The 16,374-nt window shown below is 44.3% G+C and overlaps 1 protein-coding gene across 2 annotated transcripts; it reads left to right on the top strand.

Annotated features, from left to right (window-relative positions):
* The first annotated feature begins 626 nt into the window (after positions 1-626).
* Positions 627-13,712, top strand: samd1a (sterile alpha motif domain containing 1a). Of its 2 annotated transcripts, none has more exons than XM_083648948.1 (7): positions 627-1,087; positions 3,897-4,221; positions 4,801-4,940; positions 5,068-5,131; positions 11,704-11,788; positions 12,107-12,221; positions 12,385-13,712. In XM_083648948.1, the coding sequence occupies exons 1-7, from the start codon at positions 704-706 to the stop codon at positions 12,529-12,531; spliced, it is 1,260 nt and encodes a 419-aa protein (XP_083505074.1). In that variant the 5' UTR covers positions 627-703; the 3' UTR covers positions 12,532-13,712. The 2 variants fall into 2 exon arrangements, with proteins under 2 accessions (XP_083505074.1, XP_083505075.1); XM_083648949.1 differs by having other exon boundaries at positions 5,071-5,131.
* The last annotated feature ends 2,662 nt before the right edge of the window (positions 13,713-16,374 follow it).

Raw genomic sequence — 16,374 nt, forward strand, 5'->3', positions numbered from 1 at the left:
GATTTCAGTCTGCAGTCAGATTGATTATAGGCTTACTTTATTTAGGGACATAAAGCTGTGGCACTCAATATAGAGAGATAGTGATTCACTATCCTTTTGATCTTGTCACTAAACATACCTATAGGGAATTGTAGCTTACTGATCATTTGTGTAGAATGTTTTTAGGATTAGTGTAGTGTAGTAGCCTCGTTCTTAGGGGTATTTGAGTTGGGTCTTGTTTTGTGTGCAAAATGTAGGCTATGTGTCCGCGTATCAATAAAGTTGTTCAACTTGACACAACAAAGTCAGAAAGAATGGATCATAACGATCTAGGTCCTCCCGTAGAAGCGTATTGCTGCTTGTTGACTTGACTGCTTATAGTTTCGGTAGGGCGGGTACTGGTAGGCCTTTCCAGCCCATGAGGCGAACTGCCACACCACGCGAAAAACCCTGAGCGCGCGCGCGCTCGCTCGCTCCCCGGGTGCGTCAATTTCCACCTTAAATCACCCTTGTGGCGAAACTTTTTATTCGATCTCCGGCGGTCTACCTTAAGCGCACACGCAAACGCAGGCAGGCGTACAGGCAGCAAGGTTTCCGCTTCTCAGCAGCCGGGGCTCGGACCGCAGCTCACGAAAAACACCGTCTGTACAAGGTTGACGCACTAGGTAAAAAAAAAAAAACAAGGAAAAAAGAAAAGGCAATCGCACCGACCGAGCAAAAAAACATGTCTGATTCCAAGTACCGCGAATGGATTTTGGACACTATCGACTCACTGCGGTCGCGGAAAGCCCGGCCGGACTTGGAGAGGATTTGCCGAATGGTCCGGAGACGACACGGGTCCCCGCACGAGCGAACCTGCGCAGAACTGGAGAAACTGATCCAGGAGCAAACCGTGCTCAAAGTTAACTACAAGGGCTCCATTTCGTACCGAAACGCCGCCAAGGTCCAGAGGAGAAGCAGGAAAAAAGACGATGCAACGTTAACCACGACCGCTGCTGCTGCGAGAAGCAGGAGCGCGGTGGAAGAAGCTACCAGTCATTCTGACTTGAGCAACGGGGACAGCGCACTCGGTCCCGTTGACCAAGACGAGGAGATGGAGGATTTGGAGGTAATGTTAACACGTCAGCGAATCATTGTCACATGTTCATCACACTATACCAAACTAACAGTTGGTAAACAGGGGCCGCACGGGGCGGGCTGTGTGTAACCCGTTTTGTCTGAACACGGGGAGTGGTGAGGGGAGTGATTGCAAGTGCACCCAAAACTGCCGCAGACATACGGGGAGCGGCGGTTGGACCTCGCTCGAGCGCTGCCTACCGAGGCGGAGAAAAAAACACACCGACGGAAGGTGCGCGTGCAGTGCGTGTACTGTTTTACAGGAGGGTGCCGTTTGAAAACCACTTTAAACCCGACGGCGGTTATGAACAAGCGATGCACACGGGTAAAGTTGCATCGTCCTGTCCGTCCGCAACAACCCCGAGCCTCCATTATGAGCAGCCCGAAAGCGCTTTTCAAGCCCCAAACTCGGCGTTGAGGGGTGGGGTGGGGAGGAGGGGGAGCTCCGTCAAGTCAGCAAGAGAGAGGGGGTGAGACCGGAAGTAAAGTGATTCTTTTTAAAATGCGAATGCAATTTGGACACGTGCTCGCCATATACGCTTTTATTCTGAAAGTTATGACCCGAAATCGTATGTGTTATTCTGGTTAACTTGCCACTGCTGGGAGTGGGTGATTGTGAAGGGGGGTGGAAAAGTCTCCCAAACAGTACCGCGGATGTGCGAGACGGTGGGACGTTGTTGGTCTGGGGGTGTTTCTGGGGAAAACGAGGTCGATCGTCCCAATCAAAAACATAACCGTTACCTAACGTTAGGAAAGGCTCTACCAAACATTATATTGCTGCCTGCCCGGGCGAGATTTCACCCCCCTTCTGTCTACTTTCCGATATGCCCATCATCATTTCCCCCTCTGTAAACCGCAATCAAATAGCTGCTAACAATGCAGAAGTACTTGTAATGAATGTATCTGTAGTTCGTTTATGCAAAATACGTTTGTTTTTCGTGCGATGGACTAGTCCGCATAAAACATTCCGAGTCGAACTCCTAGGTCCATTATCGGACAGTGTCAAGCTCCGATCGCGGCTAATGTTTAGTGATGTTTTGGCCTTTCCCCGGCCCGTACAGCAATGGCATCACTTCTCAGGTTTTCCTCTGATATTTGTTGATAATATGGGAGCATGGGCTACAGTACTGCGCACGGATACAGGCCCGGGATAAGTGACCACGGCAGCAAACTGTCCGTCCAGCGCTATAGCTTCCGCGGATGCGCCTGTCCGATTCGGATGAAGCTGCCGAGGATCAAATTGACTTTATTCTCCGAAACGTGTGTGCATCGTTACCCAAATGAGCATGTGCATGGGCAACCCAGTTTGAATACTTTGTACTGGGTGTTTGTGGGCGGTAGTCGTTCACATTTCATGAGAAAAGGGGATAGAAGCAGGCAGCGTGAGACAAGGACGTGTCCGACAATGAACGCATTCGCAATAGTCTTTTTTTGTTCCGTCGCTGGTTAAACGTTGACCCGGTGGCGGTGCAAAGTCAAAGGTTTGCCGTCGAGGCAGCACCGGCTGCTCCGCTCGGAAAGGCATTCGCCACATTGATGTGCGTGCCGCGGCCCCAGCCCGAAGAGGCGCTCCGTAAAGGCCAGAGGGACAATGGCGCGGCTCCTCAACTCCATGCGCACTTGGGGAGAGAGAAAGCCTCCCCTCCCTCGGCCCTATGCTCCTGTGTTAGAATTAACATTCAAGTAGGCCTGTAGACAGGCAGGGGACGCACCGGGCACACCGGTAGTTTTTTTTTCTATGAGAGCCGCTAATCCGAATTCTGGATGGGCGCATGAATAACGACGGATACCGCGGATCTGTCTGTTGCAGTACGTTATCTCAACGAAAGTTATGTGCTATCTAGTCCGATGGCGAAATGCCATAGTCTACAAGCGGCTTTTTTCCAGAGGAGCGGGGCGGGCTTAGTTGCGCTCTTGCACTCGGCTGGGTGTTGGACACGCAGTCGCACACAAGCTCGTTTTTTACTCCGAGAACCATCGACAACCCCCCAGCCAATGCATTGAGTGTTTGTCGTACTAGAAGAACTAGCAGTTGCATGCAAGCAGATCGCATTTGATTTCAGTGTTTGATTGTGTGTGGAAAACTCGATTGTGGTCGACGGGCTCACAGATTGTTGAACGCTGTGTGTACCGCCGAGAGAGGGACTAGACATTGGCAATTATTTACCACCACACAGCGGTCAAATTGCGACATCTGTAGGAGCGTGTTTCATGTGACACACTCAGCCTGCAATTAGTACATGACAGAAATCCCCTGCTACCTTGCTAGGCTTAGGGGTTTTGCGGTCGAAATAAAGCTTTTATTATCCAAGTTGCATCAGAAATGCATCTATCCGATCTGTTTTCAGTACAGGCGTGAATAAATTATAGTGCATCAGCCATTCGTATCAGCATTAATGATTATAATACGCGTTGTCATATCTAATGGACTTGATTTTCCAATGGTGGACTTGCTCAGGGGTGTATAGTGGTAAATACAGAGGTGGGTAAACTAACCAAGGTGAGTTACCGGTAGTAGTTTACCCACCTTGTTTCCCCCCATTGATTGATACAGTTGATCTGAAATATGTGAATAAACTCTTTGCCTCATTTCAAAGAGGTGGGTAAATTGTGTTTACTTGCGTTTACCCTCCACTACGCCCCTGGACTCGCTCCCACAGAATGAAAGGCGTTTTATCTGTTCCCCTCCCCCCAGCTTGTTGTGACCCATGCACGTGTTGATCCAAACATAGATTAGGCACTGCTTATAGGCTCCTATCAAATCCAATGGTTAGAAATGTTGTGTTGCTCCTGTTTTGCAGGCAGATGGCTCTATGGTTATGGACACAGACAGTAATGAGGAGGGGGCGGATGAGAGCCGGGATGGGCAGGACGGGCCCTCTCCTGGCCGCACCTATGAGGATGCTGCTGTGCAGTGTGCTCCGGACCAGGCCGTCTCTGCCCCCTGCTCTCCCTCCGGCTCTCGGCCCGGCCCCGGTCTGGACTGCGTCCCTGCCCAGAAGGCTAGTGAGAGGCCCAGCTCCTTGCCCCCCTCCAGCCCCAGGGCCCTCATACACAATGACTGGGCTTACGACGCTGCCGTCTGCCCAGCAGAGCCCCAGCACCCAGGAATGCAGCGCGACAAAGGTATTCACAACCGGCCAGACACTGTCTATTATGCACACTCCGCATATAGGCGAATGGAGCACTCTCATGTCGTTTCAAGTGTAAGATTTGTGCTTAGCTTTTGCACTGGCTAGTATATGAAATAGGGATGGGAGCTCTGAGCCAACTACTGGAGATGATTAATTGCTGGGTGACATACCGGTCGAAAGTAGAAATACTTTGCTTCATGTGAGCTGTAGGAGAAAAGTACTAAATTTCCATGGCTCATGTGCACACATTTGCAGTTTGTATATTAAACCTTCTACTGTTAAAAAATGCACTCATTCACCAGTTTGTTGTACCGGTGATGCATGCTTAACCACCCATACAATAGTACACCAACTTAAACATCCTCACTTCACCTTGCATTTGTTTTTGATGGTTTTCACAATTTAGACTAATGATTTAGATAACTTTAAAGGTGAATTAGCACTAGAATTAGTGCAGACTCTCGCTCCTAATATGAGTGATTAGATTTGAAGTGAAGTTGACCAGTATGGGTTATGTTGGTGTGTGTGTGTGATACAGTTGGCTGACTTGGTTGACTCTCTGTATTATCAGTGGCCATGAAGCCAGCAGAGCCGCCTGTAACCAGCAGCCCGTGCGCTGTGATGACCAGTGTGAAGAAAGAAGATGGAGGCAGGACAGAGGATAGTGGCCTCTCTCCTGACCAGTTGGTCCCAGACTATGGAGCAAGACTGGTAATTGGCCGATCCCACATGTCTCTCTCTCTCTCTCTCTCTTTCTGGCTTCTATTTTACCTTTCATCACTCCCTACCAGAAATGTTCATGTACAGTATGTCTTCTTCATTCCCTCGGTCTGGCCAGCAGGACGAGACCAGGAAGATGTCTGACAGAAGACCACAGACACTGTCTCTGCCGTCTGACAATTGTGAGTTAGAACTCCTCCTCACCTCTTTCACCCTTTTTTGCGTTTTAAAAAGCGGCCGGCTGTGTAAATGTCATAATGTGGGCTTTATTGTATTCTAGCATGAACAGATGTATTACTCTCGTATTGGGAATGGCTTCTCATAAAACACACAAATGTTAAGGGCATTCACAGGCGACAACTTATGTTTCAGAGGCCCTCTTGGCTGCTACTTGACCTTTTACTAGTGTATTCCTTGAAGGCTGCTCAGATTTTTCGAATGCTTTATGAGCGTCTCCTGCTACCTTCTCCGCGCAGGTTGCTCATTACAGTGACAGCGTCGGGGCTGAGAGCTGCAGCTCTTAACATTCTTAACATGTCTGATGAAGAGCATGATGGCTCCAAAAGTGGCCATGCTGTGGTAATTCTGCAAAAGGGAGCGTTGCAGGTGTGCAGACTCGTTTGTGATTGCAGCAGGTCTGTCTGCGTGACCTGCACTGTAGTCAGGATGCGCGTGCCTTGTTACGCCTCTGCCGGAAACATTAGGTTTCAAAATGTCCGTCCGTCCCATTCTTGTGAACGTGCTATCTGAGAAACGCCTTGAGGGAATTTCCTGAATATCTGCCACAAACATCCACTTGGACTCAAGGATGAACTGATTACAATTTGGTGGTCAAAGGTCAGGTCACTGTGACCTCACAAAATACATTTTTGGCCATAACGCAATAATTCATATGCTAATTATGACTAAATTAAACACAAATGTCTAATAAGATAAAATTATGAAGTGATGAGATTTTATATATCCAAAAGTTCCAAAGGACAACTTGACTGTGACATCATATTGTTTTGCTTACCACTGTAGCTGAGAAAATTATCTTGGGTCATTCTACAAAAACGGTGGAAGTGCTGTTACTTACTTTTACAGACACCAAAATCCTTTACGTTGACCTAATAATCACATTGGTTATATTGATTTTGGAGCCCAAGATACGTATGAGTCCACCCTCTTCATTTCCTGTCCCTGGATGACAGCCAGAACAGGGGGCGTGGCCTCCTGTTCCTCTGGTAGTCCACCACAAGCTCATTGGTTTTGCTGATATTGAGCTTCAGGTGATTGTCCTTGTACTGTGTGTCGAAGCTCTATTAGGGCTCTGTACTCCTCTAAACAAAACAAAAAAAATTCTCTAGAAGTGAACACAGCATGTTTCCCACTGGAATTTATTCACTAGAATCATACATGTCAATATATAACTTCCATTTCGCAATAAATACACATAATACCTTGTATTAAATTCTCTCAAAGTCTTCACTACATATACATTATTAATTATTATTATACATATCTTCTGATTAGAGTCAATTCATCCTTAGGTCTACAATTGACAATGCATCACAATGTTCAGTTCAGTAAAGTGTGATTTTTCTGTTTCCATTAGACGACCGCATAAGACACATAGACCCACAAAACCATAAAGCTTTTCACTGAACTATTTCAATAAATAAATAGGCCCAAAGTAGATGTGTGTTGCTGGGGTGACAGAAGGCATCGATGCACTTCACCCTTCCTGGCAGCAGTGACACAGTGGGCTGAGAACAACAAAATACAGTCCCCAAACTGGTTACTGCTGCTCCCACCATTTATTGGAATCACCACAAAGTGTGTGACATTCTGGGGAAAGGCCTTCCTCAGACATGAAACAAGTGCAGAGACACACCCTCAAATACCTTTACAGGGGTCACCTGACAGGGGTCACCTGACTGATCATGTGATACACCATATACATAGTAAAAAGAATAAAGGTAGTGTTAGGGTTAGAAATAGAAAATACATACAATAGACCTTGGGCCTGTACTACAAAGCAAGATTAGTGGTTTAGCGAGGTAACTTCAGGTTTAAACCTGGTTTAGCCGTACTACAAAGCAAGTTAACTTCTTACCGACATATATTTCCATAGCAACTTATGCTTCACACTTAACCTGGTCCACAGCAGGTTAAGTTGCAAGGATAAGATTAGACCTTAGATACACCGCCCACGAACCAATCGAATCAGCAGTTTGGAAAAATGGCCAACCCCTTTCTGGACTAGTTTCCCATCAAGGAAGGAGCACGAATTGTAATTTTGAATTAATCAAGGACTAAAGCCTTGCACTTGTTGCAGGCTACATTTTAATTAAGCCCTACTTACCACTTTGGAATATGTTTTTATATATTCATTTTTGTGCTCTCAAGTAGCCTAGATACGTTGTTTGACCCCGCCGATCGATTGCAGCTGAATAGTGAGTGGAGAAATATCACTAAACCGGCATAAAAAGGTTACATAAACGTCTCCAAAGCGCACGGTGCCGTGTGCGCAACGGAGCTGAGCCTGAGACTGACGTTGGGTTGGAATTGAAATGGTCATAGCCTACATGCTAGAATAGCCTACTACATCTAAGCAATTTAATATGGGATCACCTGCACACAGGCGATCCCATATTAAGATGATTCATATCTAGGCTACTCCTGCATTTTGCAGCTGCAACTGTGTTGCTTTTGGCCTGTATGATGTGATTGAACTTCATATTTCCAGCATCATTATATGAAATATGGAGATATGCGACTCTGCTGACAATAGCCTATAGCCTATATGTGACCACGAAATAGGCTATTTTTTATAAATGAAATCTATGCCCGCACGTACCGTGTCAATTCAGTTCAGAAGCATTTATTTTATTTTATTATCATTCTTTTTTTTATTGATTAGCCTATAGGAATTATTCAATCAGTGCGACTAAACACATGAGATCATTATTATTCATTGAGCCTAAATGGTCTATACATACGGATTTTGGACTGAGATAGATTACACATTGCTTCCACAAAAGACTGTAGATAGAGAGCTGTAGATAGCCTACGAAACCGCTCTTCAAAGAAATTACTGGTGTGGATAAAAGTGGTCACTTTAGACAGTCATTCGGGAACAGTAATAATTAATATCCAACGCAGATTTGTATTTGCGGTTTCAATAAATGAGGAAATAGGCGTGTCTGGCGCTGTCAGAGTTGGAGCAGTCCATATTGCACTGTGATTGGCAGTTGTTAAAAACCACGCCTCTTTTGCGGGCACGAGCTCCAGTGCACGGGCATTTTCATGTGCACGAGCTGTCAGCTAGATTAGAAAAACCTGGTTCGCGTTAACGAGTGCCAATCGACGTTCGTAGTACAAGTTAACTACAATCGAGCTGATCTGGTTTAGACAAACCAGATCAAGGGACAGATCCTGGATCTTTTTATCCAACATTCGTAGTACAGGCCCCTTATTTGCTAACCGGGGACGGCGCCATATTGTTGACATACCGTCCTGCAGCTGACAACTATAGTAACGGCCTTATTGTCGTTTCTGTTCCATTACAAAATAGCGATAGTGATGACAGCAATAAAAAAAACCTAGTTGTTGTTTGTATGCTGCCGTTAATGCCTGTAATAATAAACAAAAGAAAAAACGAGGTGAACAGACTTTGCTGTGAGGAGCTGTCAGAAAGTTTCATCTGGCTCTCCTAACTATCCACACATCTCCTGTGCTGACGTATCCTCAGTCTCGTTCCCTTCACGTCTGTGGACGGTAGAGATAGAAACAAACCACGGGGACTTTATTGCTGTCATTACTACAGCCGTGTGTAACGCAGGTCACCATCCGAACACAATTGGAACGATACAGGTAACAGTAACGGCGGCTAGCTTCCTATAAACGCTGCTCTCACATAGGTTGTCACTTAAGAGCTGCAGCGCTATGTCGAGAACATGGCGGCGGTGGGCGTGCCCGTACGTGAGTGACGTCAATCGAATAAGGTCTATAAATACAGTGGGCTGAGACTTTCTAAAAGTTTACATCATTTTATTGAAATAAGTGCTTCTTGGTGGATCACATGTATGAGAAATTTAGAGATGGCTTTCAACAATTCAAAATATATTCTGTTTGCCAGTAAACAAGGCAACATATTATAACATTTCCAGTTTTGAAATCCCATAGAAGGGATGAGAGCATTCATAGTATTCCAAAAAATACCTAACCTTCATGTGGCAGAGCTTGCATATTGTGTGACCCGTATCAAGTTTCTTCTTCCCATGAACCTCATGAAAATCTGAAATGTGTTTACACATTTGCTTTTAACGCCGGAGAAGCCAATTGTAGATTTTTATTCTTCTGTCCAAGTTCCAACCAAGCAGCTAACACAGAGTTACGGATGTAAACAACACTGTACCTCTGCTGGGCCTGGATATTGTTTGGCACAGGATCTGGTACCCTTTGGTTTTCCATTGCAATTTTGAACATAGTAGGCATCCTAGGCTCGCCCGCTGTGCGGGCTCGCTAGCTCCGGCGCTACACGGCCTTTCCCGCCCTGCAGCTCACCAAGCTGGCCCTGCAGCTCGGCTGCTGCACAGCCTCTCCCACAGCTCGACTGCTGCGTGGCCTCGCCTGCTCTATTGGCATGTGCAGCGCACAATTGCGCAACTTCACATCATCAGTGATGTCACAAACTACAATTGCTCGAGTGACATCACTGATGATGTCATAGACATTGTGACATCATCGTCTATGACATCATCAGTGACATCATTGTCTATGACATCACGTCTATGACATCATCAGTGGCATCACAATAGCGCAAGTGTAGCCAAAATAATTTGCAGAACACACTTACTCCCTTTTATATAATAAGGATGGAACCCTGTCCAGAATGCATTTAGGTGTAACTAACTATAGCATCAGCAGAACTATAGCAACCAGTGTCAACATCCACAGTAGACATGGCGGACCTACTGGAGTATTTCTTTGTATTTTGCCTGGGATTATGTCCTTCTTTTGAAATACCAGTGCATGAGAGCACAACTGCCACAAAAGCTATAGCAGCAACAGTTGGCTGAAATAATATCAGTTCCCCTGCCTATCTAACTCAAAGGTGTGCCACCTTTGTATTATTGGCCACCACCTTTGTTGAAAGTTGAAATTGTTGAACACTCTTAGTCAAACTGTGTATGCTACACATATTGCACATTCTCCAGCCTTTGCCAAGTTTGTCTCAAAAATTCCAGGGAAAACCCTGAATATTGATCGGCCTTATCTTCTCTTCTCCTGTTGTTAGTTTGTTTACACCAGCTGGCTATTTAAAATGGCAGGTATAACAGACTGTTGACCCTGTGCGTTGCTCAAGCGTCACTTGCATGATTATGACAATCCTGCCAGCATCCTTTGAAAGCAGGCCGGCATAAGGATGCTACATGCACTGCAGGCCATATGCATAAGAATGCTCTATGAGCACTCCCTGACCGTAACCTCTTAGCCGTGAGCCAAATCTAATAGAAAACGCAATAAAGTTGAAGGGGATAAAGTTGCACATTTAAAACCACAGGAAAAAAAAGGAGTTATGTTTTAAGTAAGAAGGTAGAATCACGGTTCTCACACACACACACACACACACACACACACACACACACACACACACACACAACTTCCCTCCGTCCCTAGTTGTTTGCACTGAGTCATATGAAGTGATCTCCCGTTCAGTTGTCCATTTAATGTATAATACCTAAGGTGGTGTGCTATAATTGATATGCAGAGCCACAAGCCAGACAGCCATGCTTTGATGATGTGAGAAAAAAAAGTACTATGCATGATTGATCATGTGATGTGGAAAGTAACGATCAAATCGACAGCCCTGTGGACAAGGCAGGTATTTAAATACTCATGTCTTTTACTTAATGTCTTAACTTTGCACATCAATAGAAACCAAATATATTAGCTTAGAATGGTGTTCAAAAAGTCCCTAGTTTTACTGTACATTAAACAAATTTAAAGGACACTGTGCAGCCAATTATAAGCATTCTCACAGGGCAAGTAACTTACGAGCTACATTACATCTCTGCTCATTTATAATCATTCGTTAAGTAGCTGTAGCTGATGAAGACTCGGGTGCACGGCCGGTTTGACTACTGTTGACAAAATGTAATGTGTGTGATTGCAGCTGTGTGTAGTCGCACTATTGCCCAAGACAAATTTCCCTTCGCGGACATTAAAGTTGGTCTTATCTAGTTCTGTCTTGATAAGACATCTTATCTTATCCACTTAGCTTCTTTTTTTCACCTCCAGCACCGTTTCCTCATTAAAAGCTACGGAAAGCATCCTCAACGTGCACAGAAGGCGGTCCCTCCAGAAAAGAGCTGCAGCTGGCGTTTTTGTTTGTTTGTTTGTTTTTGTTTTTCGTCAAAGTGGAGCGCTTTCAAAAGCAGAGACATTAAAAAAAAAAAATAGGACGTTGTCGGCTAAGCATTGAATTACGTGTTACTGTGACAGCGATCACAAAGGCAGTATGGATTATTATTGTATGGTAAGCCTTGTTTGTTCTAATACTGCTAGAAGTGCTAACGTTACGTTACGTGCAGCTGGTAAGCTAGCAGCAGGCGTTATCATCCGCCTCTCCTCACAAAAATCGCTCAAGGCTGTGCCTCTTCCACACCACACAAAAAAGACGCTGTGCCAACACACGGCTTTCATCTGCTAGTAAAGTGATAAAATGTCAAATTGAACGTAGTGTTAACTTCCATCTTGGTCACAGGTTCTACATTCAAGAAGAAGATAGATATTGCCTCTTTCATGACAGCTGAAGAGAGTCTCCTGAACGGCGGAAAAGGCGATGAAGTGTGAGTTTCCTGTTGTTAAAATGAAATAATTGATTTTCACCATTTTCCCCTCCCTTCCACAAAGGTTTGATACACCTATCTCTCCTGTATTAGAAATAGAATAGAAATCTCTCAGCCTCTTCTTCCTCCGCTCTTGTAAATAGTTGCCCTACATAATAAGGCGGCAAACAGTTTGAACAATCACAGTCACGCCTGGACAAGAAGTTGCCTAAAAAATGCTTGAAGAGGTCAACAACAAAGGGGAGATATAACTTGCTGAAGAAAACTCATTCTCTGATCATAGTTTCTGTCTCTTTTTTTTATGTGTTCATCCTCCAGCTCTGTGAAGAAGGAGAAGATGAGCCAGAACTTGTTGCAGTGGAGTGTGGCAGACGTGGCCAGTTACTTCTCTGCTGCAGGCTTCCCGGAGCAGGCTGTGGCTTTTCGAATGCAGGTCAGTGCACTACCACAAGCTGCCACAGAGGGCACTATCTACACACTGAAAACTGCTGTCTGAAAGAGAGGCAGTTAAAATGTACCTGTTGCACGGTACAAAAATAAACCGTTGATTACCTGGCACACTAATCCATTGACATTCTTTTCCTGCCCCCTAACAGGAGATTGACGGGAAGTCCCTCCTCCTAATGCAGCGCAGTGACGTGTTGACCGGTTTGTCTATCCGACTCGGCCCCGCCCTCAAAATCTACGAGCGCCATGTGAAGGTGCTGCAGAGGACCCACTTCCTGGAAGATGAAGACCTCTGAGGCGGCGACTCCCCATTGGCACTCACATGAAGAAGCAGACGCTGCTGCACCGACCCAACGTGAACGCAGCAGCGCCCTCTAGGATCAGCACCCTGCCAACCACCTCCACATATAATAAAGGAGGTGTGTCGGAGGGGGGAAATCACGACGGAAATCACTTTGGCTGTGAGAATGACCAATGACTAAAAGACAGTCACCCTACCTCTCATTGTGGTCTTTGAGGAATGGTTTTCATTTCACCCATTTGGCCATACGATTGCATTGACAAGGGAATAGACTTCTATGTTCGGGGTTTGTTTTAAAGTGGAGGGTTGACATTCCTGCAAGGGTGAGGATTGGTGTAGCCAGTTAAGGAGACTCAGCCTTGCACCAAGTGGACCACCTACAGCTATGGGCTTATGGACCCAGAGAAAGATGACTGCATAGCGCTGTGGCTGCAACAGGCCCGCAACAAAAGCTGCCTGGCTCGCTATGGCTCTAAGAGTTCCATTTCTCCCTGTATACGGTACTGGCACCTTCTGTTTGTGCAGAAACAGTGTTTCTAAAATCGCACAGCTAAACAAAGAGTAGGTCTTCTTGTACGAGAAGGTGAATTTGAATCTCATTGAAAATGTGTTGGGTAAGTCAGTCCATCTCATGCAACAGAGCCTGATTCTTGGCTTTCCTATAGCTGCTGATGTTGAATTCTATCATCAATGTATTTGAGACATTGAGATATAACGAATATGATATACTACTACCTGCTGGCAAGGCAATATGTTATGATGTTGTTTATGTTCTTTCCCCCCCTCTTTTCTTATTTGGTAATGACTGAGTTCCAAATAATTGCAGATGGATGTGACCAGAAAATATGCAGCCTAATGGAATCCACCTGCATACATACATGTAGGCAAAACAAAGTAATAACGTGGGGAAATTGTTATTGTTATCCTGAATATATTGTTTCAAACTCAATACAGCAGCTCAATGCCCTTTGACAGAGCTGACATCTTGATCAAATGCAATAGATTGTGTTGTCATCCATCATTGAATTGTCTAGTCTCTGTGTTTGTATTGTGATCTAAGCCAGCCATTCTAAATGTAACATTCCATATAATGTACTCTACATCTTCAGTGTATCTATTTTCACATTTGTATGTGTTACGTTGACACTGCTTCTAGAGTCACAAATAAAGCTCTTGTCTCCCTTTTCAGTCCCCTGTTTTGTGATATGTATTACCCTCATATCTATAGTTAGCCCAAAATAAATATTTCACTGGGTGTCTGAAACCCAACCATCACCTTGTGAGGCTGAAACAACTAGTGGTGGCCTTCTGTCTCAATTAAATATTGTGAACAAACTTGCCACTACAGTATAACTCCAGTTCCTGATGTAATCTCACAGATGTCTGTTGATGTAGTATTCTGAGAAATGCACATTCCACAACTGCGAACTAGTCACTTTTTTTTTTTTAATCCCTAAATAGGGCACTGAAGTGAATGATTTCTGAGTGGATGTGTGCCTGCCTGTCACCTTTTTCACTCTACATGATTTTGCAGGTCTGACATTCAATGAAAGGGGAATGGTGAATAAACTTTGTTTCAAATGTTTTATTTATTATTCCTATGCCAGAGATGAGCTTGAGCTGGAATAGTGAGGTTTCAAATCTGACTCCCAGAAACAAGAGAAAGGAGGATGCCCAGGATGGAAAACATGAGTATGAGAGTTGACAGGATAATTGTTATTGGAATCAGTGTACGTTTTCTAAAATTCAGAACTACGTAAGGACACTTAACCTTAGCTATGTGTACAGCTCAGATAAACACTGTATGAGGCCACAAAGTCAGTCTCCCATTGATTTCCAGCTCCAGGCTGTACACTGGTTTGACAGTGCAGATTAGATTATTGGTTCTGTTCCTAGCTTTGTGAGGGGGTTGTTTATGTACACTGATTGGGCTGCCTGAAGCTATGGAAATAACGTTAATTCTTAAACTGAATGGCATTCTCCATCAAACATTTCACAAGTCACCATGGTAGGTAGCAAAATACATTTTCTTCATCCGTCTTCATTGCTCTTCAACATCACGGTACTTTTCACTATTAATGAAGATTTGCTGGTTTGGGGCGGGTTAACACATTAATGAAAGTGGGATTGTCTCCTTGGCCGACTGGTTAGCCGCTAGCCGTTAGCGTGTTCGACTTTGATGGAAAGACTGTAGATGAGACCCGGGTTCGATTCCCCATTATTATAAAGTGTGAAGTTTTAGTGGTGGTGGCAGACTGTCGTCATGGGTACATCTGTTAGAATGCAGGTTTTGAAATGATTGTCCAGGAAACTTCTTTGTGAACAAGTTGAAAGTATTTATTTTGCTGATGGATTGACAGGGGGGAAACACATGGGGGGGAAACACACATGGGCTGCCTTGTCTGTAACACAAATAAACAAACATGATTAGAAAAACATACCTAACCCACATGAATTAGAAGAGAATAAGTTAACAGAGTAAACAATTAAGGATAACTAATGAGAGAATAAGACTAACAGAATAAAACATAAGGCTTACCCGTGTTGCTTGTGCTCTGGCCGCCCCATGCAAGGAAGTGATTGAGGGGAGTGCAGACTCTAAATAATGAGTGAGGGAACCCAGGTGGGGCAATCAGGGAAGGGACCAACAGGTGAACATCATAAGTAATCAGTGAGGTGTAAAGCTAAAGAAATAAGTGAGAGAAAGGAAGTGAACCAAGTGAGGAGGGGAAGTGGAAAAGTAAAATATGTAAAGTAAAAGCTGATAATTCATAACACCCATACTACACTAACCATGGGACAGCATGGGACACAGCATAGGGGAGGTAGCACTACTACTTCAGAAGAAGAGTAGAGTCCGCACTCTGCTGAACAAGATGTCTCCCAGAAGGATAGATTTATTTATTGACGTTTCGGTCTCACACGACCTTCTTCAGAAACTACTACTTCAACCCGGGGTATAAGGAGTGCACGCTAGTAGTGGGGCTCAAAAAATGCACTTTCAATGTAAAATAGGTCGCTTCCGGAAAGAAGCGCCAAAATTTGCACAAATACTCCTTGTGGATTGTTATTTTGATAAAAGTAACTGGCCACGCAGAAATCTCGATCTTTCCAAGATGGCCGCCATTTCCCGCCCCAAAAACACTATTTTGGGGGCAACTTTGGGTAGAATATGAATGATCTTGTTATCAAACCATACATTTATGACCACAGAGAAGCCAGATTTATTCCATAAAAATTTCAAAATGGCTGCCATTTTAAAGATGGCTGCCATTTCTGCTAATTTTACCATAGGATTTCACTGTCCAGGGCGATTTTGATGATTCTGGTGTCAAATGACAGGTTTTTAACTATGGAAATTTCAAAATTATACATCAGAAATAATTTGTATATCTCCTTTTACCATTTACTCTAAAATACTAAATCTCTAAAATACTGTTGTTTATGCATATTTTCACATTACTTTGAAAATATATGCAGAGTAAATGGCAAAAGGAGATATACAAATCATTTCTGATGTATAATTTTGAAATTTCCATAGTTAAAAACCTGTCATTTGACACCAGAATCATCAAAATCGCCCTGGACAGTGAAATCCTATGGTAAAAATGGCTGAAATGGCAGCCATCTTGGAAAAAAATAAAATTTCTGCGTGGCCAGTTACTTTTATCAAAATAACAGTCCACAAGGAGTATTTGTGCCAATTTTGGCGCTTCTTTCCGGAAGCGACCTATAGGTGCTGTTTTGAGCCCCACTATAGACCAAATCACCGTGACGTCACCATGTAAACAAATTTACTTCCGGGTACCACTTGGGGAAGGCGGCAGGTTTAAATGTG

Source organism: Poromitra crassiceps (genome assembly GCF_964638095.1).
Source record: "Poromitra crassiceps genome assembly, chromosome: 13".
Lineage (NCBI taxonomy): Eukaryota > Metazoa > Chordata > Actinopteri > Beryciformes > Melamphaidae > Poromitra > Poromitra crassiceps.

Coding starts and splice junctions, on each gene's coding strand:
- samd1a (XM_083648948.1), top strand. CDS start 704: ATGTCTGATTCCAAGTACCGCGAATGGATTTTGGACACTATCGACTCA. Junction 4,222..4,800: donor AGGAATGCAGCGCGACAAAG/GTATTCACAACC, acceptor CTGTATTATCAG/TGGCCATGAAGCCAGCAGAG. Junction 12,222..12,384: donor CTGTGGCTTTTCGAATGCAG/GTCAGTGCACTA, acceptor GCCCCCTAACAG/GAGATTGACGGGAAGTCCCT.